Raw genomic sequence first — 19,275 nt, 5'->3', positions numbered from 1 at the left:
ATTCTCTTTGTACAAGAATCAAAATCTGTATTGGCATTGAGAAGTTTGGTAGACAAAATTAAAAAGATTAGAAGTTATTATTACAGTAAAATTATCAACGAACCTTCATAAAATTACTACTTTTGTCGTTCTTATTAGTGATCGAAGCTTTTGTCCTAAGAGCGTACTAAACATCACATCAGTCATTAGTTACAGCCACCACTGTTTTCATCAGTAGTATACGAAAACAGATAACAACTTGCATAAAGGTTCATTTTATCAATATCAGTTACCTTGTCATTTTCCATTGTATTTAGGTCGGGTAAATACAACTCAGATAATTTTACACATCGGCAATAATCCAAACCGAAGGTCTTATCGACATTAACACATCAAAAGGGATTAGTAACACTGTATCTTAACTATATACTGTTAACATACATAAATACTCGTAATACCTAATTAGACGTGGTCTTTCTTTTAAGACTCGTTAGGGGCCAGAGTATTGCATTGTTTACGTTTAATAACATGTTTCCCAGTTTCTCTTTGTTTTCTCATTAGTTAAGCTAAAGAGCATTAAATTTAAATTAGCAGTTTATTTAAATAATGTTGTCTTTATTTTATTGTTATGTTTTCTATACAAACCTTTGAAAATATAATAGTTAACTGAAAACAAAGTAATACAAATAAATAATGATAAGTATAACTTAAAAATCTTAAGTCACTTGAAACCAATCCCATAATAATTTCGTGTGGACTATCTTAGTAACTATGTAATTTTGAAGGGAAGGTTTTTAGAAGGATTTTATTTACTTAGCAATTAAATTGCATATCCAGCGTGGGGTACCATTACCTTTTACATTATAGTTTTAATCGTAACGTTTATATGTAGTTAACAGAATAATTATTTCATCAACATTATTTCTTTAATTTATTGCGTCGGTACTCAATATGCTTAAAAAATCCTATAATTAAAATATGTATCTGAAAGTCTGTAATTAACTGGTTATGGATATGGAATGATCGAAACAATAGGTTTGGCTTCGTTTCTGTCAAATTATTTATCTTTGACCTCAATATGAAGTAAATATGTACAAGGACGAATATCAAAAGTTACTAAATTTCTCACTGATAAAATTATTATTTAACTTTATGTTATCGTTGTTATAAAAAATGAAAAGATCCAAAAAATACATATTAAATAATTAATTGAACCTTAAATACATTAATCTCAACCAATCGTTGAGAAGTACACACTTATATCAAATCACAATACATTACCGGTATAACGTACTAAAATAAATAAATCTTTAAGTATAAGTACGTAAAGCAAGTTTGTTGATACCACAGATATACCTTAATATCCTACAAGGGCTATCTCTATCTAAAATTGTCAAATTATGTTATATGCAACGAAGTTCGTTAAACTGTAATACCAAATGTATTGAATTGATACTTTGTATTGAATACAACTGATCTAATTATTCTGCATCTTGATCTAGTTATTAGCCTGAATAAAGTTATAAGTGCTCAAATTACTTATGCATTACTTAAAAAACTATAGAGATATAAGCTATAAACTAAGCCAGTGTTTGCAAACATAACACGTTTTTTTCTATTTTCACAGAAAATGTCAGCGATAAAACGAATGTTACGTTACATTCGAGAGGCAACGAATGCAATCCAATCGCATTTCGATACAGCATCGCAGGTACCAGCTAAGTTTAAATTACGAGTTGTTTCACAAAAAAACGATTATTGCAGAATCCACCATCTACGAGTTGCAAAAAGTCTTGCTCTGCTTCACTTACTGATGCGAAACACCTTATTTTATATCGTCAAAATAAATAGCTAGTACACCTACTCGAAACTCTTAGTTTTCTTCGTTCTTCTTAATCGGAACTGAATCTGAACTTATACCATGCTAATCTAAATATATATAACTTAAAGATGACTGACTGACATAATGATCTATCAACGCACAGCCCAAACAGTGGACGGATCGGGCTGAACTATGGCATGCAGGTAGATGTTATGACGTATGCATCCGCTAAGAAGGGATTTTGATCAATTCTACCCCCAAGGGGATAAAATAGGGGATGATAATATTACTTCGTAACGCGAGCAAAGCCGCGGGCAAAAGCTCGTTTATACATATACGTTATGTCTCCTTATTCCGTGACAATATTTAGATAAATTAGTTCCACTTTTGTCTTTTCTGTATTGTTTGTAATGGTTTTACATTAATATTTTAGAATTTAACTGTATGCGTTTTTTTATACTTATTTAAAGTGTATACAGATAACTATTTTAACAACTCGAAATATTTTGTTTGTATCTATTGTAGTCCTATGTATTAATTTATTTGTTTAAGACAAACTTATCAATATATCTCATATATTTCAGTATGATGTTTAAGATATTTGATGCACACATTGTAAGAAATATGCCGGAAAAATATTAAATGTTCCGATGGCTCACTATATCTTGTTTACTTCTTCTCTGGCGTAAAAGAAAGTGGAGATATTTTGAGACGCTCATCGCAGCGCAGAAATACGCCGGTCGGCCGTGACCTCATACAGGCCTAATAAATGTACCATTTTAAAATTAAACATGACCTTAACATATTTTACATTTTAATTCATTCATATTCTACTATAACATTAGATGTGAACGGATTATTCATATTTCATTTGACGTTCAAAAAGCTATGTCGTTCTAACATTACGTATAACACAAAAACATTTTGGCTCGAATTTTTATACAAACAGATCAATGACCTATGCGATCATTCGTTTTTTTAAATATAACAGCTTTCGTGTTTTTCAAAGATACATTAAATCTTGGTTTAACACAAAAATAGATATAGGTACACGATATGCAGCACAATGTAGCGGTAATGTCCTAGCTGTTGAAACTCGGCTTCTGGATCGGGTGGTCCGAGGTTCGAATTCCGGAACACCTTTTAATTAATCAAAATTATGTGAGTCAATGTTTTAACGGTAAAGGAAAATACAAGTTACGAGTTCTTAAAAAAGTATTTCTCAAAGGTTAGGTCGGTAAAGTCTAAGAATACGCACTTAGAAATATTAGCTGTAAAATATGGCCTAAACTCCTCTCGCTTTTTGAAGAGACCCGAGCCAAGCAGTGGGACAGTGATAAGTTGACGACGAACCATACAAGCAAGCGTGACAATATAGCTGCCAATCGCCAGCAGCATCTACGCTGAAGCAGCTCTGTCTTAAAATCGTGGTGCTTGATCCGCGTTACGGAGTCCAGTTCATGAGTACTTAACAACAATTGGACAGTTTGCTTATCGTGTGCGGAGGCTTGTCGATAAGGCGGCGCGCGCGCACGCGGACGCCAGTGCCGCGACCGACGCCGGCGCACTAACCCATAGTGCAAAATCGCTCTGCTGAAACGATAGCATCGTTACGTTTTCAAAATATAAACAATTATTATACAACTGCTATGTGCCTGACTGCCGGGCAGTGTTTGGTAAATCGTGGTGTGTGTAAAACCGAATACTTTTACTGCAACCTGCGTTATTGTACCGAAGCAAAATAGATACATTTAGGAGGTAAGTTTTTCTAATAGAATTTCGGAATATATTACTTTCACGTGGAAATGTAAATCTTATTTTACGGATCCGCGAAAAGTGCGGTAGCGAGCGAAACGTATTTTTGTGTGTAACACGTTTTCGCGGAGCTATTGACCGATCTAGTCATGTTTCTAAAACAAAAATAATACACGTCGATGCAATTGTCCCGCGTTCACGGCTCGAAGAATCGTCAATCTATCAATTAAAGAGTGACACAGGGTTTAGGCGACACCTACGCATCCAACTAGAACCAAAACATATCTCCTACAGACAAACTTTCAATGCAATCAAAAATTCTGTTTCCAACAACAAAACCAAATAACATAAATAAATACATATAACTTGCTCGTAGTACATTTTATCCACTTGATGATTTCCTCTTTCGCTAACAAATAAATGGGTGAAAAGGTTTATAAGCACGATAATCGAACTATTTACCTCAATCAATACACAATTAAGCACGCTCTATTCACAAGCTCTGATATTAGAATTTTATGTACGTACATAATCGTACTTATTATTGTTCTTTTAATTAGTACTTAAACTGTAAAAAGTTGGTACTTCAAGGAAAGGATACAAATTATAAGAACGAAAAATACTTTTTCTTTTAACGTTGTTCTGTACATCTATAATAAAATCACACATGCCGAACGTATAAATAGATAAAACGTTGGTCGGCTGTCTGAATGTGTGTTATTTGTTCGCTAGGAAGATAACCTTGCGCCGCTTTCGTTTCAATTCCTGATATTTATGCTATCTTGGAGTAAGAAAAAATGTTTTTATTTGTAGGAATATTTCAAATAATAATTTATGATGATTCTTCATTTTAATTTCTCTCGTTTGTCCTAAATTTCGTTTGTCCTATGTTATTGTTGTTAGCTACGTTCGTTTTATGGTTATTTGAAGATGAAAGTATGATAAAATTCATATTATAAAATGTATATGTTAGTGTAAAAGTTGATCATACCATATTTTCAGCGAACTCTACCTGTAAAAGTCCAACCACAATTGAATAAGGAGTTGCAGAAAACTACTTATTCTTAAAATAAAATACTACAATTTCTGCCTACAACAATATATTATCCCTACAATAAATTTTATATCCCCAAAACCTAATTATAGGTATTATTCCAGGTAATTTTATTATGATAGTAGCGATATTTGCGATCAAAACATTCCTTACATTAAGCTTACGCTAATAAATTGCATTATTTCTATTTCGTGTACAATTTTAAGATTATAAACTTTTTAATTTTTCAATGCTTAACTTCGTTTTGCAAATCAGTCAGATTCAATTCATTAGTATGAAGGCGAACCATGAATGATGTTGTCGCGATTGTGACTGACCGCAACTGTGTTTACAGCAAACAACAATTACATAAATGTTTTCTGTTACTAATTTCTTTTGTAAGCTATATTGCTAAAACCTTAAATTAGAGCGTGATTTTTAATTTAAAACTTTATTTATAATAACCGTATTAAGTATAAAGGCATAGATTTTGTATTAAAACGGAAAGTAAGTAGGTTCATATTATGTTCATCATCAGAATCATCTGATCCACAGCTGGGTGCATCCACACAAAGTGATGAGGATTTATACCATCCACAACGCTGGCCATGCGCGGATTCATGGACTTCACATGCCTTAAGAAACCCCTTTAAAAATTTATAGAATTCAATCAAATCATCGGGATTTCATGACCAACCAGTACCCATCAGTAACAGTCTATCATATTCCCTTTATCTTAAACTATAATTACCGTCTGTGTTTAGTAAATAATCATCAATTAACTTGACATAACAATAGTGTGGATATAAGGTACACAGACGCCGCACGCGCAGGCAGTGAAATCAGATTTGACGAGAGTTGTCACCGAGATAAATATCTCTGAGTATTGTTTTATTGCCATTGCATCGTGTCTATTGTGAGTATTGTGACCCGTGATCATAACCTACTTAAGTTGTCACGGTGCTTAGTTCGTTACTTTCGTTCTGACCGCGTCTTACCCACGAAATTATATACGAAATTATTGCGAGATTTCTCGAAACACAAAATCGAGGATTATATAGTTAGGTAAATGTAACAATGTATATAGATGTACATCTATATATAAATAGAGGAATATTGTGTTTATCAACCAAATTCTATTTTTATTTGGTAATTATAGTAACTAATGACGGGAACCAACGTTGTCAATGAAATATTTTGTCCTCAAATATTGAATAGTGAAAATTCGACTAACGGACGAATACCTATATTACCTATATATATGATTTTCTTCGCCTTTCTTAAGAAAAAAAAAAAAAAATTTCCTCTACCATAATGTGAATTAGCACTTCAGTTTTGTTAAAATAATAATATATAGTAAAGCTACACGTAACCATTGACCTTGCATATCGTCAAAGTTTTTCAGTGCAGCATTTTTAAACATTCTCAAAAAATGCGTATTATAAAGACACCAACAAAATATTATTGTGTTAAATTGACGACTGATGACATTTAAACGGAAACTAAAATTAGGAATAGATGCGATTCACCAGTCGGTAATAACCTCTTTACCTACATTGTGCGGAATTATTTATTTTGTGTTGAACTGCGCAAGAAATAGGTCAAGTCGGAAGAGCTTCTTTCGTTTGTAGGTATAATAGTTTAGGTTTCCAAAATAAAGTATGGTAAACATTTATGGATTGTCATAATAGTGAAGTGCCGTTATTAATTGATTTGGATTTTCTGAATTGTTCGTATAGGTTTTAATCGTCACGTGAATTGTTATGAATGCTCTTCGATGCATAAATAAGTTTGAAAATCTTTCTCTTCGTTTAAAACCGTTGTGTACAATGATCCGTCAATACAAAATTAGTCAGCTGTTCTTTTTAAGTAATTCACATATTAAAAAGTGTAGATTTTAGGCAAGTAATCGAACATAAAAATAAAACGGAACATTAAAATTGAACAGAGAGCCGTGAGATCCGAGCGGCTTCAATTGCCGGAGATTGCCCATAATCATGCTGAATGCGATCTTCCTCGAACTAGCCGCTACTGCAGGTCAAACCAATAGGCAGAACTTAGGTCAAACGCTTCCAATCATCTACTTTTACTTGTTTGTTTTTTTATTTGGCTTTTTTTCTATTTATGTATGAAATATTATTATGGCTTACTTACGACTAACCATATCAATGAGGTACGCATAAAATAGGTTTAGTTCCTTTATTTAAAAACTTCATAATAGGTAATGTAGATAAATGAAAATCAAAATACTAAAACAATTTAAATTGTTACGTTCTAAAAGTTATAAAACGTTAAACGATTCCATATTAGACACTATATCATTAGAACCTATTTTCAATTTTAGGCTGACTCTTACTTGTCGCACGGTCACCTTCTTTAACCTAAAATAATCTAGTTAGATAACAATCTTCTTAGAAAACAACGTTAAATGCAAATCCATAATCAACTCGTGATTAACAAATACGTCGTGAGAGTCGTAAGCTCCCACACGTGCACACCGTCTTCGAAGACTACCGTTATCTATTTCGAAGTAACCTGGATGTAGAAGCTTATATTAGAGCAACTTGCCAAAAATAAATGTTTATTATGTCCAAGTAAGGTGTTTTACTACTATTTAATACAATAGTTTAAACCAAAATTTGTAATCTTTAACGTAATTTGCATCAAAAATCAACCCACACCGTTAAGAAATTACCATTTTAGATTTAACTTATTTATGTCATCATACTCAAGAAATGTCTTAATACATTTGTAGGAAGGTTCCTAAGGTAACTTTTTAGAAATCTAACTTTTGGGATTAAAAATAATGCAAAAAATATTTCCGTAAATAAACACAAAGTAGCTAACGGGCATGCAGTTTAGTGGCTACTGCCGGCCTTGGACATCCGTAATCAATAATCAGACAAGATTAAAGGTATACTTCCACCTAAAATTGACCACAGGTTGCGTTGCTACACCTGAGGACTATTTTAAAACGCCTCGAATAAATGAAAGTGTGTGTCTCTTACTCTTACCAACGTCTACGAATGACGCTATTCACCTGTTCACAAAAACATTGTAAATTAATTACAATTTGAAATAAAGTCTACACCTGATTGTATAATTATGACAAATAAATATGCTTTATCATATAACAGTGAACAGTTCATATTATGTAATAATTACTATTGCAAACAAAGTATTCGCCTTTGTAGACACATGCACAAACATATGTCACGTATAACGTACTACATTGTCACTCCACTGTGTTTACACGTCTCGAGGGCTTCATGTATGCACTTTATAGCAACTGTAAGGCTGTATAGTCTATAATCATGTATGAGAACAATGATGTCAGTGGATTTATCTAATTCACCGGGATAGTTTTAGTATACTAAAATAGTTCCTGTAGCATTTCTTCCGACTCTACCTTTTATTGTACCCATGCACTACTATAAAATGGTACTATACGTTTATATTTAAAAAGACAAGCTGAAAATAGGGTAACAATTCATCTTTCTATACCCTTTCCCTTTGGTTTATTTTCTACAGACCTCGATACTTGTTACAGAATATCAAAGTTAGAAAATGGCAATGAAAGAGTGGCTTCAATGGCTCCCGCCGCCGCGCTCGTTGCTGGCGCTGCTGCTGGCCGTGGCTGGGTTCAGCGGCAGACTGTTCGCGTCCTACGTCACGCACTCTCCCACACTGCTCGTCGACACTTGCCATTCCCTTTGCAGGCTCGTCGGCCTTATCACCACCGTATTAGCTTATAAGGTATTTTCAAATATTGCTTATTATTACATTAATAGACAGGTATTGTATTTACTTCAGTGTAAGTAGTTACCAACGCTTATAGACATTTGAGACATTAGACTCGCCACCTTCGATAGAAATGGCTTTGATAGAAAGATTTACATCGCACAGAAAACTATAGATACGAGTACCTATTTGCTTTTAATGAGTCAGTGAAGTTTTGATAATTTATCACTGCTTTTCAGTAAATGCATGCATACTTTCCTAGGATTAACATGACAAAAAACTGACCAAAAAAGTTGCAATAAGTAAATAATAATATTTTTTCTAATGTCTACATGACAGTACGAACGCGCAGACGAGGGTGCTGCAACGGAGAACCGCCTTCGCAACACTTTCGGATGGGCACGCATTGAGGTAGTGGGCCGGTTGTCGGTACACGTGCTGTTCGCTTCGTTCGCGCTGGCCCTGGTGGTGAATGCTCTGCAACTGGGTGTCCACTCCTCGCACGGGCAGCCGCCACTCTATCCCAGAGTCATCGTTGGAAGCGCCGTCATTGGACTTCTGTTGCATGCCCTCAATTATATACTACTAGCCGGTTAATATTTTACATCTTTATTATTAGCTGTAAGCTATTTTTGTTGTGTTTATATTAAGACAACTCAAATTAATTTACGATAAAAAAAGTACCTAAAATATATTCCGCAAATTCAGTCGCATTTAACTAAAAAGACAGCCGAAAAAAAAATATTTTTATGGTTTGACATTGTACAAACATGAGCTTAGATATGTGCAATTATTTTTAATTCTCAGAAAAATATTTTAATAAAATTAATTGTACTTATAGGTAATAATTATGTTTATATATTATCAATATTTCTGTTAATCAGGTCGTGAACTTAGCTACAGTCGTCGGCTCAGCATGACGGAAGGCGGCGGGGTAGTACTCAAAACTGGCGCGGGAGAACCAATCCTCGCACACGCTCCCACTGATATAGCTAGTGAGTTATGACGTAATAATACATTCAAAAAGGATTGCAAAAATACGATATATTGTTCCACAATCATCAAGTCACATGACATATAACTAACTACTACTACTACTAAGCAGCAATATACAAGTCTTTGAAAAATTCTAACCTACTCGTATCTTAAGGGACATTTTTAAAATGAATAAAGAAATATGTTTAGCTTTTTGATAGAGGAAAAATGTGGCTTTGTATTATATTTTGACCCGGCACATTGCATTTTTTTTCCTTTTGAGTTTTAATGCATTTTATATATGCTAGCAATATTATGGAAAAATAATGAAAATCAACGATAATAGCAAATTATTTTATATCACGGCGTGCGTAAATTGACGTTTTACGCACGCTTCGCGTGTGCAAAACCCCCATTTCCGACCCCGTAATATAAAATTTTATACAACACGCGGACGAAAAATGTTTTTCTGACTCGTGTGATTGCAGTCCTCGCCTGCGGCTCGGCCTGCAAACTCACACTTGTCAGAAAAAAATTTTTCGTCCTCGTATTGTAATGTACTATGTGCACTCTGTGACCTAAACCCGCATTTTAGCCTCGCATTTCTGTGTCCAAAGTAGCCGATTTTTACACCGTACGAATATTAATACACTACCCTCACAGTTGTAAAAAATTAACATCGCTATGAACGTTTCATACTTTTAAATGCCATTTAAAACATAAAAGTGAGTAATGAGTATTTTGTTTAAATCTATAATTATGCTAATATTTTATTTTGGACGTATTTATAAATGTTTTTGCCATTGTGTTTATACTAAGCAATAGCATCATTATAAGACTAACTGTTGGGCTTTATCGAGTTTTATGGTTTGTTTTGACTGTGTATTTTCGCTACACACTATAGTTAGTCCAGGAGGGATTGGCGCATGAGTACCGAAAACTATTCCACCTCAATTTTTTTATGCGATCCTCTTTAAATTGTCCTACTGGTGAAATAAATGCATGTTGCCATGGGGCAACCCCGTGCCATATTGTTTAAACTGAAATTGTTTAAACAATTGCAAGGAATTGTTATTTTTCAACCGGACAATTTTTTTTTATATTCTTTATTGAAATACGAATAAAAAAAGTCCTATGACTTTTCACGATAAAGTTAATATTTTTAGAGATATGAATTTTTAAAGGTTCGAAAAATCTCAAATTTGGGTACTTTTGACCCATGAAAAATATATTAAAAAAAAAAATATATAAATAATATTTTTTTTTAATTCTTTATACAATAGTTAATAATATTCTTAATAGAGACTTTTAAAAATTTTATTGTTTATACCTGTTTTATAATTGTTAATTTCACGCGCTCACAAGTATGCGCCGCTTACCTTTAAGTATCGCCGTCTCTCTCTGACTCATGCGCTGCATCGGCCTCTCTATGTCCTGAATCATTATTTATCATTTATCTTAAAAACTATTAACTTTATCAAGATTGTTAAAGAGAGCAATGTTATTAATAATTAAATTGTCTACAATTTGTTTCTCATAATTTTTTTTCTGAAATCAATTTTACGAAAGTTATTTAAGCATGAATCGGAACATGTAAATAAAATTACTTTTTTATCAGTTTATATTATTTTTTTGTTATTAAAACAGAAAGTTATTACATTGAATAACTTCTTCAAACGAAGGTTATGGATGTAGAAGTATGAAATAATGAAACAAGATTTAAGAAAAAGTATTTATTTATTATTAATATCATTTTTGTATATTATATTCTTACAGTCTTCTGAATCACAGCCACAAGAAGTATGCAACTAATATTATTTTTCTTACAGTAACAAGCTTTGGTTTTACAGGCTTTCTTACAATTACATGGTTTTTTAAGATCAGTTGGAAATGGGCTTTTGTTCATAAATAAAGGTAGCAAAGTACTATTCTCTAGTTTGTATCCGAAATTCGTAAAATCTAATGTTTTATATTGGGGATTCAATGCATTTTTCCAAATGTATGTTTGAGCAGAAGCTCTAAGTGCATGCAAATGCAAGGCATCTGATGTGCACGGAATAAAATTTTTAAAAGTCTCTATTAAGAATATTATTAACTATTGTATAAAGAATTAAAACAAATATATTATTTATATATTTTTTTTTTAATATATTTTTCATGGGTCAAAAGTACCCAAATTTGAGATTTTTCGAACCTTTAAAAATTCATATCTCTAAAAATATTAACTTTATCGTGAAAAGTCATAGGACTTTTTTTATTCGTATTTCAATAAAGAATATCAAAAAAATTTGTCCGGTTGAAAAATAACAATTCCTTGCAATTGTTTAAACAATTTCAGTTTAAACAATATGGCACGGGGTTGCCCCATGGCAACATGCATTTATATCACCAGTAGGACAATTTAAAGAGGATCGCATAAAAAAATTGAGGTGGAATAGTTTTCGGTACTCATGCGCCAATTCCTCCTGGACTAAGTAGGAGATATTTAAATTAGGAATAATTATCCAAATTAGCCATAATGCTACTCCAGTAGAATCTCGACTAAGCGACCTATTTGTTGTCGTATTTGTGGCATTCGGATTATCGAAAATTTGGATAATTGAGTTTATGAATAAAAGCTATCTAAACCGATTTAGGAAGGTGATGTTTTTCGACTATATGTTTGTTACGTATGTATTTTTCATTCTTTGGCAAACTCAAACGACTTCACTAATTTTGACATATGACGTGTCGTTGGATTCGTCTAAGTTGTGGAGATAACATAGGCTATATTTTTAGCAATCGGGTTTTTGTTTTCTATAGTAACTTTTTAGTTGCGATTTGGCGACTTTCCGGAGTTTAAATGCACATGTCACACAAAATGTTACTGATTTGCAAGGGTTATTACAAAGCTACTTGTTCACGTTTGTCAATCCGAATAATCGCGAATATTTATAACTGAGGTCCGGATAATCGATTTTCTACTGTATCACTAGTATTAGTCATGTATTAGTACATTATGTGATTGCTTATCATTTGAAGAAACATATTCTTTAATACGTTTAGGTGGAGTTCCCATTATAAGTCATTGGTCTAGACGCCTGTATGTAGCCTAAATGGCTTGATAGATTTCGATGTATGTGTGGTGTTAGATTTGTCTTTAACACAAGAGCAGAATAATTACTAAATTTTCTAAATCAAGACATCTTCACATCAAATTTCAATGGTTTTGGTTGTGTCACATTTTTATTGTTTTTTTTTAGTTCATAATTTTTAGTTTCAATCATTTATAAGTTTCAAAATAATTATCATATTTTTTCATATTACTTCACAATATAAGCGGGTTTATGTCACACGAGCTATAAAATAGTATACGATACTTGTGACATAAGTAGCCTATTATGTGCACGGCGTTTAGCACCCTCGCTGCGCTCGGGCGCTAACTTCACGCCGTGCGAAAATAGGCTACTTTGGCCACGCGTATCGTAATGTACTATTTGCGCACTTTCTCAGCATCTATTTATTATAATAATATCTACATTTATTTATTAATGTTTAATACAAAAATTACTTATTTTCATTTTAATTTCCAACGTTCATATTAAAGTAGACTTATTACCTGTATTACATCACATACCTAAGTATTTCTGTTGCATGTTGAGCACAACTTTACGACTGTGATCTAATATATTCACTCGCGAATTAGTTGTAACCATTAGTTTCGCTTCCCATATAGCGCCTCGGTATCTTTTAACTACGGTCTTACCTAACAACCACAATTTCACGATCATTACTGCTTAACACGCCGTTCCGGGTTCAATTTCCGGATAGTGCAGTATCTATTTACACCATCAATTCAAGCTTATTACTATATTTTAATTCCAAGCTTAATGTGGTCTCATATTGCAACGACACATCAGTTTAGTGATGAACAAAATTAGTAGCAACATAACTCTGTGCAATGATCGTAATAATATCAAAAGCTCAGAGTTTTTGGTATCTAGAATGAGCCTAGTCGAGTGTGAAAAGTGAGCAACATCATCACTGAGCTATGGCGCTATATAGGGCGAAATCTTAATTCAAGATTAAATGGAGCAGGTTAGCTAATTTAGTAGGTTACATGGTAAACATCGTAATTTTGATCAAATGTGCGGTTAAAATGAGTGGGTTACTATATTTCAAAATGAAGCTAGTTTCATATTTGTACTGTTAGCGATACAAACGCACTCTATGCTAACTGCTATGCTACTGCCGCCCATAGATATCTGTAATCAACCCCAGGTAGGATTAGATATTCCTACCAGAGGTCGGCCACATATGTGCCGCTACCTTTGAGGATTAAGCTGGAAAGCCTCGGAAAAGTTACCACTATGTTTGTATACATTTCCTTACATGTGCCTATGATGATATATATACACATATATACGATTGTGTTGAGTAAACGTCACGTTTCTATAGTTTATACATGCATTGTTTATAACAGAGAGCATGTTTGGTCCAGGTAGCCTGTTCGTTATCAGCGCTGGGTTGACGTTGGAGTGGGAGCCGGTGGCGGCGCGCATCGCTGACCCCGCGCTGTCCGCCTGTGCCGCCATTATACTGGTCATCTTCAACTACCCGTTCAGTAAGTATTTTAGTTATAGTGTTAAAGGTCATTGGTTTACCTACCTTGACCTTGGAGTATAGCTGACTTTATGACTTGGAGTATGACTGATTTCAACTGTACTTACAGATCGATAGACATGAAAAATAATGTGTAAATATGTTTTAATTATTTTTTATTGTAGAAAATAGGTTATCTTCAAAATAAACGGTATATTATTGATCTAAAAGAGATTGTTGGTCCTTTCGGAACAAGTCAACCATTTTCGTCAATTGTTATTTGGGCCTCTCTTATTATATCTAATAACACATTTAACCATATTTTATCCATTACAATCGACTCATAGAAAACTAGAATAGGCGAAAATGGTGTTGTAAGTAATAATTCTATTTGAACATAAGTATTCAATAACGTAATTCGTTATCAGCTGAAAATTCATGATCGTTGACATACTTAGATTAAGATTACATAACATAAGTACCTATTTAAAAGTCAACATCTACAAAATTCTTAAAACGTAAAGAAACGTAAAACGTAAAGAAATTAAAAATACGTATTCAAAAAAAAAATATTATGTAGAGGTCTCGTAGAGTTTTGAATTCCTTTTCCCGCAGTAATTAAATTACATACTACACAGTTTATTATTACTATAAAATAAGAATTATTTCAATTTCATATTTTGTACTTAATAGCGTGGCATTCAGCGATGTTTTAATAAAGAAACCTCTTGGAATACGTATAAGCTTAAAATTTCAGCTTTAAAATGCCTGAATTTACTTAAAATAAAGCTTACAAATTTTAAATTCACATTTCAAACACAGGTTGAATGTATGAAAGGGATGAATGACTTATTGCTGTCGAAATAATAAATAACGGTTACTTATTTTTATCATTTATCAATACGATGATTACATCGTGCAATACGAGTATGTATGAGTACCTACGGAGCAACGGGCGGTCGGAGTATTGCAAGGTCATTGACACGAGCAGCGTTTTGATGAAATATATTACTGCAATGATGTTAAACTTGTTCGAAGATTATATTAAGGGGTAGCTTCTAAACGAAGAAAGAAATAGGTAGACTGAATGTTAATTACTTTCTAGCTGCTAGATTTCGCAATTTTATAATATGCTGATAATTTTGGCAAATCAGTGGAGCCTTTGATTTTACAACGAGGGGCCTCGTATTAAGGAGCAGATTTACAAATTAAGTCGCCTCTGTTTACTAAGTACAAGTAAAGTGTACCACACTTTTTACTAACTAAAAGAAATTTTACAGTGAGATCAGCGGGGCTAGTTCTCCTGCAAACGGTTCCTGAAGGGCTGGGTGCGTGCGACTTGCATGCGGCGGCCTTGCGGGTGCCCGGCGTTATCGCCATCCACGAACTGCATGTGTGGCAACTACATCGCGACAAAGTTGTCGCCACCGCTCATGTCTGTTATAACACTCACGAGGTCAGTCATAGATCATCACAATATTTTTTTAATAGAGCACATTGATGTTATATATGTGATATATTATGACCACTTCCGCTTCGGAAAGGTAACGGTAAGGTAACAAGGAACCGTGACTTGATAATACGACGACTATTATCAGCGATCGTCGCCGACTTTTAACGACAGTCACTCGTGTATTAGCCTTCTGTCTGTCGCATGTTAAATACTTTCCTCCGACATTTGATCAACCCTAAACAGGTACCTATAGCTTTATATAAAAGTTCACTCACACATATGTTACAGCCCCCGAAGGAATGAAATAAAAAAAAACCAAAGCAGATATAATTCATTATGAGCAGGAATCGAGAAACCATTTCAGACGCAGACCGGAATACAAATTATTAATGCAATTTAATTAGTTCCGCAGTGAGTCAATGCGTGGAAAATACCACCTTTAAATGACATATATATTTAAAATTGCGTATTAACCTACTCCACTGAATTTTATTGTGTCTACCATATTTACTACGTAACGTACTACAGCAAAATGAAAGAATGAAATATATCTCATTAGACTACTTAATTAATACCTCCAGAAAAATGCTAACAGATTTTATATTCACAGGATTACTTACGCAACTCAGCTCTCGTTTGTGATGTTTTCAAACGGCATGGGATAAACCTTGTTACACTGCAACCTGAATTTGCTTTTGTGTCTATAACGGGTAAGTAATTTTAATATTGCAAAACATTTTTGCTAGTATTATGGTTTGCCCTTAACTCAGCAATAACTTAGTATCTTCCTCTCAGAATGTTAGAGAATCTGAACAAAATAATGCGAAGAGTTTTATATCATGAAAATTTTCTAATTGACTAAAATTATTTTATTTGGTCAGTTTTCTCTAGACCTTGTCTCTTTTAGCAACCTTTACATATTTAGCATAACCTTTAGGCACCTGGTATCTTCTAATGAATTCCATTTTTTTAGAAAGGACATCAACGTATTAAAGTCGGTCCAATATTATTCCAATCTATATCTTACGAACAAATCCGCTCCACATGATCCTTATAATATAATCTTGACTTGTCTACAGGTGCAGACGAGGATACGAAAGCTTTAATAGATTTCGCCAACGTAGCCTGCTCTTGTCCCTGCGCGAAAGAATGCGTCGCGCCCCGATGTTGTACTGCCCCTCAGAAACCATCAATCACGCGTATCTAGTAGTATTTAAACAAATATGATAGAACATAATACAAATATTTGAGTAATGTTGTGTAACAAGTTACCTACATATCATGAGTCAATGTTTAATGAGACTTCAGTAGGAAATTTTAAACGCTCAGTTTGTTTGATGTATGTGTATGTGATATGGACAATGTTAATAATAAGTTTTAATGAAGTAAGATAAAAAATATTAACTAGGTACAACCAAAGATGATCCACTCATAGTATTGTAGACGTCTTCCGTGACAAGTATCGATACAAAAAACCACCGACGAGCCGCGAATAAGAGTGAAAGTAAATCCATAAAAAGATGTACCGTGCTGCTACATCATATCACTCGGTAACCTAAATATTATTGAATTACATCCAAATGAACCATCAATAACGCATTTGCCAAGTCATTGTTAATTTCCGAGATTTTCAATGGCCATTGTAGTCGCTTTGAAGAAAATTATCGATGACCTTTGTTCAAGCGTTTGGCCGAAGCTTTCTATTGTTGTATACACCAATCGGATGCTACTAGCCAACCGTATTATGGATACTTATATAGAAAAGTACCGCCAGTCGTAAAATTATAAATACATGTTTGTATTTTCATTAATTTAATGCTACCATAGATTAGTAAAGATTACTCACTCCTAACAAGAAAATGTACCCATTTTTGAGAATTGAAATAGTTGCGTAAAAAAGTTTAGGGACATTAGCACGTCTCCGTGCTAAAATGTCCCTAAAATATATGATATAATTATTTATTTATTACGTAAATTACGCAGTATTAGTTATTTATTCGTAAATTTTCTCTAAAATGTTTTTATTTGTCAAGAATTCAAAAAAAAGAACTTACTAAAATAAGCTGTTTGTGGCTTCATTCAATTTCAAGGCGGCGAAGTATCTTTACTAATCTATGAATGCTACTGAAAATAATAGATGCCTGCTTATGTACACGGGTCGTATCGTACAAATTTATTTAGGACATTGTACTACCGAGTTTACTTTAGATTGTAAAAATATTAACAGGTAAAGCGTTATTTCTGTATTATTTTATAACAAAAAGTATATTTTGTAAAAAAAAATGTTTTAATAATGTCCTCAATATTGTTTCGCGGCCGCATGTCGCACTCTACCGCAGAGGTTTACCACCAACTATGATAAAGTGTTAAACTTATATCGATAAGGTTATGCTACTGTTACAATATGTATTTAAAATCGTACATAGCCCTACCTAAATAGAAAAAACCTTTTGTTATTTGTAGAATAAGTATCTGAATTTATATTAAAAAGAAAATAGGTATACCTTCAGTTTACTTGTACGTAATTTGCAACTATGATGTATCGTAGATGCTTGCTCCGTAGGTAGGTACGCTGTACAAGTTTTTTAAAGATTTCTTTTCGTAAAAAAGAACATTTTACCGTTTCCTCGCAGTTCAAACACATTTGCCCAGAGTGCGCATTAAAATAACCATTGTAATGTCACTTTTTAGTGCTACATAACTTATCTTTATATATTTACTTGAACCATTTTTGGTAACAAACGCGCATCGGATATTTATGCACGATACACACAATTCATATTTCGAAGTATTATCAGTAATAATACTCTTCGGCCCACCTGATATAATCATATCGACGGGTCCAACGTAAACTGGTGCAAGTGCGTTTTCACAACTTTACAGTAGAGCGATTTGAATGTTCTAATGCGTGTAACTTGAACATTATTCAACGTACATAGATACAATTTTAAAATGGTATAATTGAATCCTTTTGAAAAAAAAACTGCATTATACGTGAATATCTAATGTTAAAGTTACACGCATTAGAACATTCAAATCGCTCTACTGTAAAGTTGTGAAAACGCACTTGCACTAGTTTACGTAGGACTCGTCGATATGTAGGTACCTAACTAAGCGAGTAGAAGAAAATATAAAAATAAATACGCAACAGCTTAAAAATTTAGCCACGATGGTGGGCCGTGTATAAAATTCGAAGAGGTTTCCAAATTAAAAACAAATATGGCTGTATGAAATATTTTAAGCCGTACTGGGCTGCGCTATAACGTGATGGCCAAAAACCTTCTCATTCTGAGAAGACACCTGTGCTCAACTGTGACACAGTAAGGGAACAACCCCTTATACAATATCTAATACATAAAATTCTCATGTCACAATCTTAGTTACCGTACTCCTCCGAAACGGCTTTACCGATTTTCACCAAATTTTATATGCATATTCAGTAGGTCTGAGAATCGGCTACTATCTATTTTTCATACCCCTAAGTGATAAGGGTTGTTCACCCTTAACATTTTTTTTATCTATATGGCAACACAACGTTTGCCGGGTCAGCTAGTATTATATACATACAAACACATCTGCAATGAGATGCGACCGTGATGTTCCTAGACAGTATTATAAGAAGCTAGTTAGACGCGATTGTTCGAGCGCCCGCGATATCGTAACAGTGTTGACAAATAATAAGATAATGTTATCCTAAGTGTACAGTTTTGTTGACTATTGTAATACAAATAAAATATTTTAATAATAACTCTGTGTATTATTGATTTATTTTCGAAAAGCCTGAAACAATAATCATATTTGCTAATGAGCACCACTTTACTAATGCGCATTAAAACATGGAATAACATAATTAAAATATTTCCTATTTTTAAGTGAATATACCAATTAATAAAGTATTAAAACAATCTGATTGTATAAATACATTTCTACAATTTT

The 19,275-nt window shown here is 33.4% G+C and overlaps 1 protein-coding gene across 1 annotated transcript; it reads left to right on the top strand.

The window, feature by feature from the left end:
* The first annotated feature begins 3,322 nt into the window (after window positions 1–3,322).
* ZnT77C (Zinc transporter 77C) lies at window positions 3,323–19,087 on the top strand. Its single transcript, XM_073085567.1, has 8 exons — window positions 3,323–3,559; window positions 8,140–8,345; window positions 8,670–8,922; window positions 9,215–9,325; window positions 13,786–13,908; window positions 15,167–15,342; window positions 15,950–16,049; window positions 16,419–19,087. Exons 2-8 carry the CDS (start codon window positions 8,157–8,159, stop codon window positions 16,544–16,546), a joined length of 1,080 nt encoding a protein of 359 aa, XP_072941668.1. The 5' UTR covers window positions 3,323–3,559; window positions 8,140–8,156; the 3' UTR covers window positions 16,547–19,087.
* The last annotated feature ends 188 nt before the right edge of the window (window positions 19,088–19,275 follow it).

Source organism: Epargyreus clarus, unplaced genomic scaffold (assembly GCF_041222505.1).
Source record: "Epargyreus clarus isolate Ecla_fem2 unplaced genomic scaffold, WU_Ecla_fem_2.2 ptg000023l, whole genome shotgun sequence".
Classification (NCBI taxonomy): Eukaryota; Metazoa; Arthropoda; class Insecta; order Lepidoptera; family Hesperiidae; genus Epargyreus; species Epargyreus clarus.
Note: the sequence above shows the minus strand (reverse complement) of the source record. Positions and strands in the feature narration are given on the sequence as shown.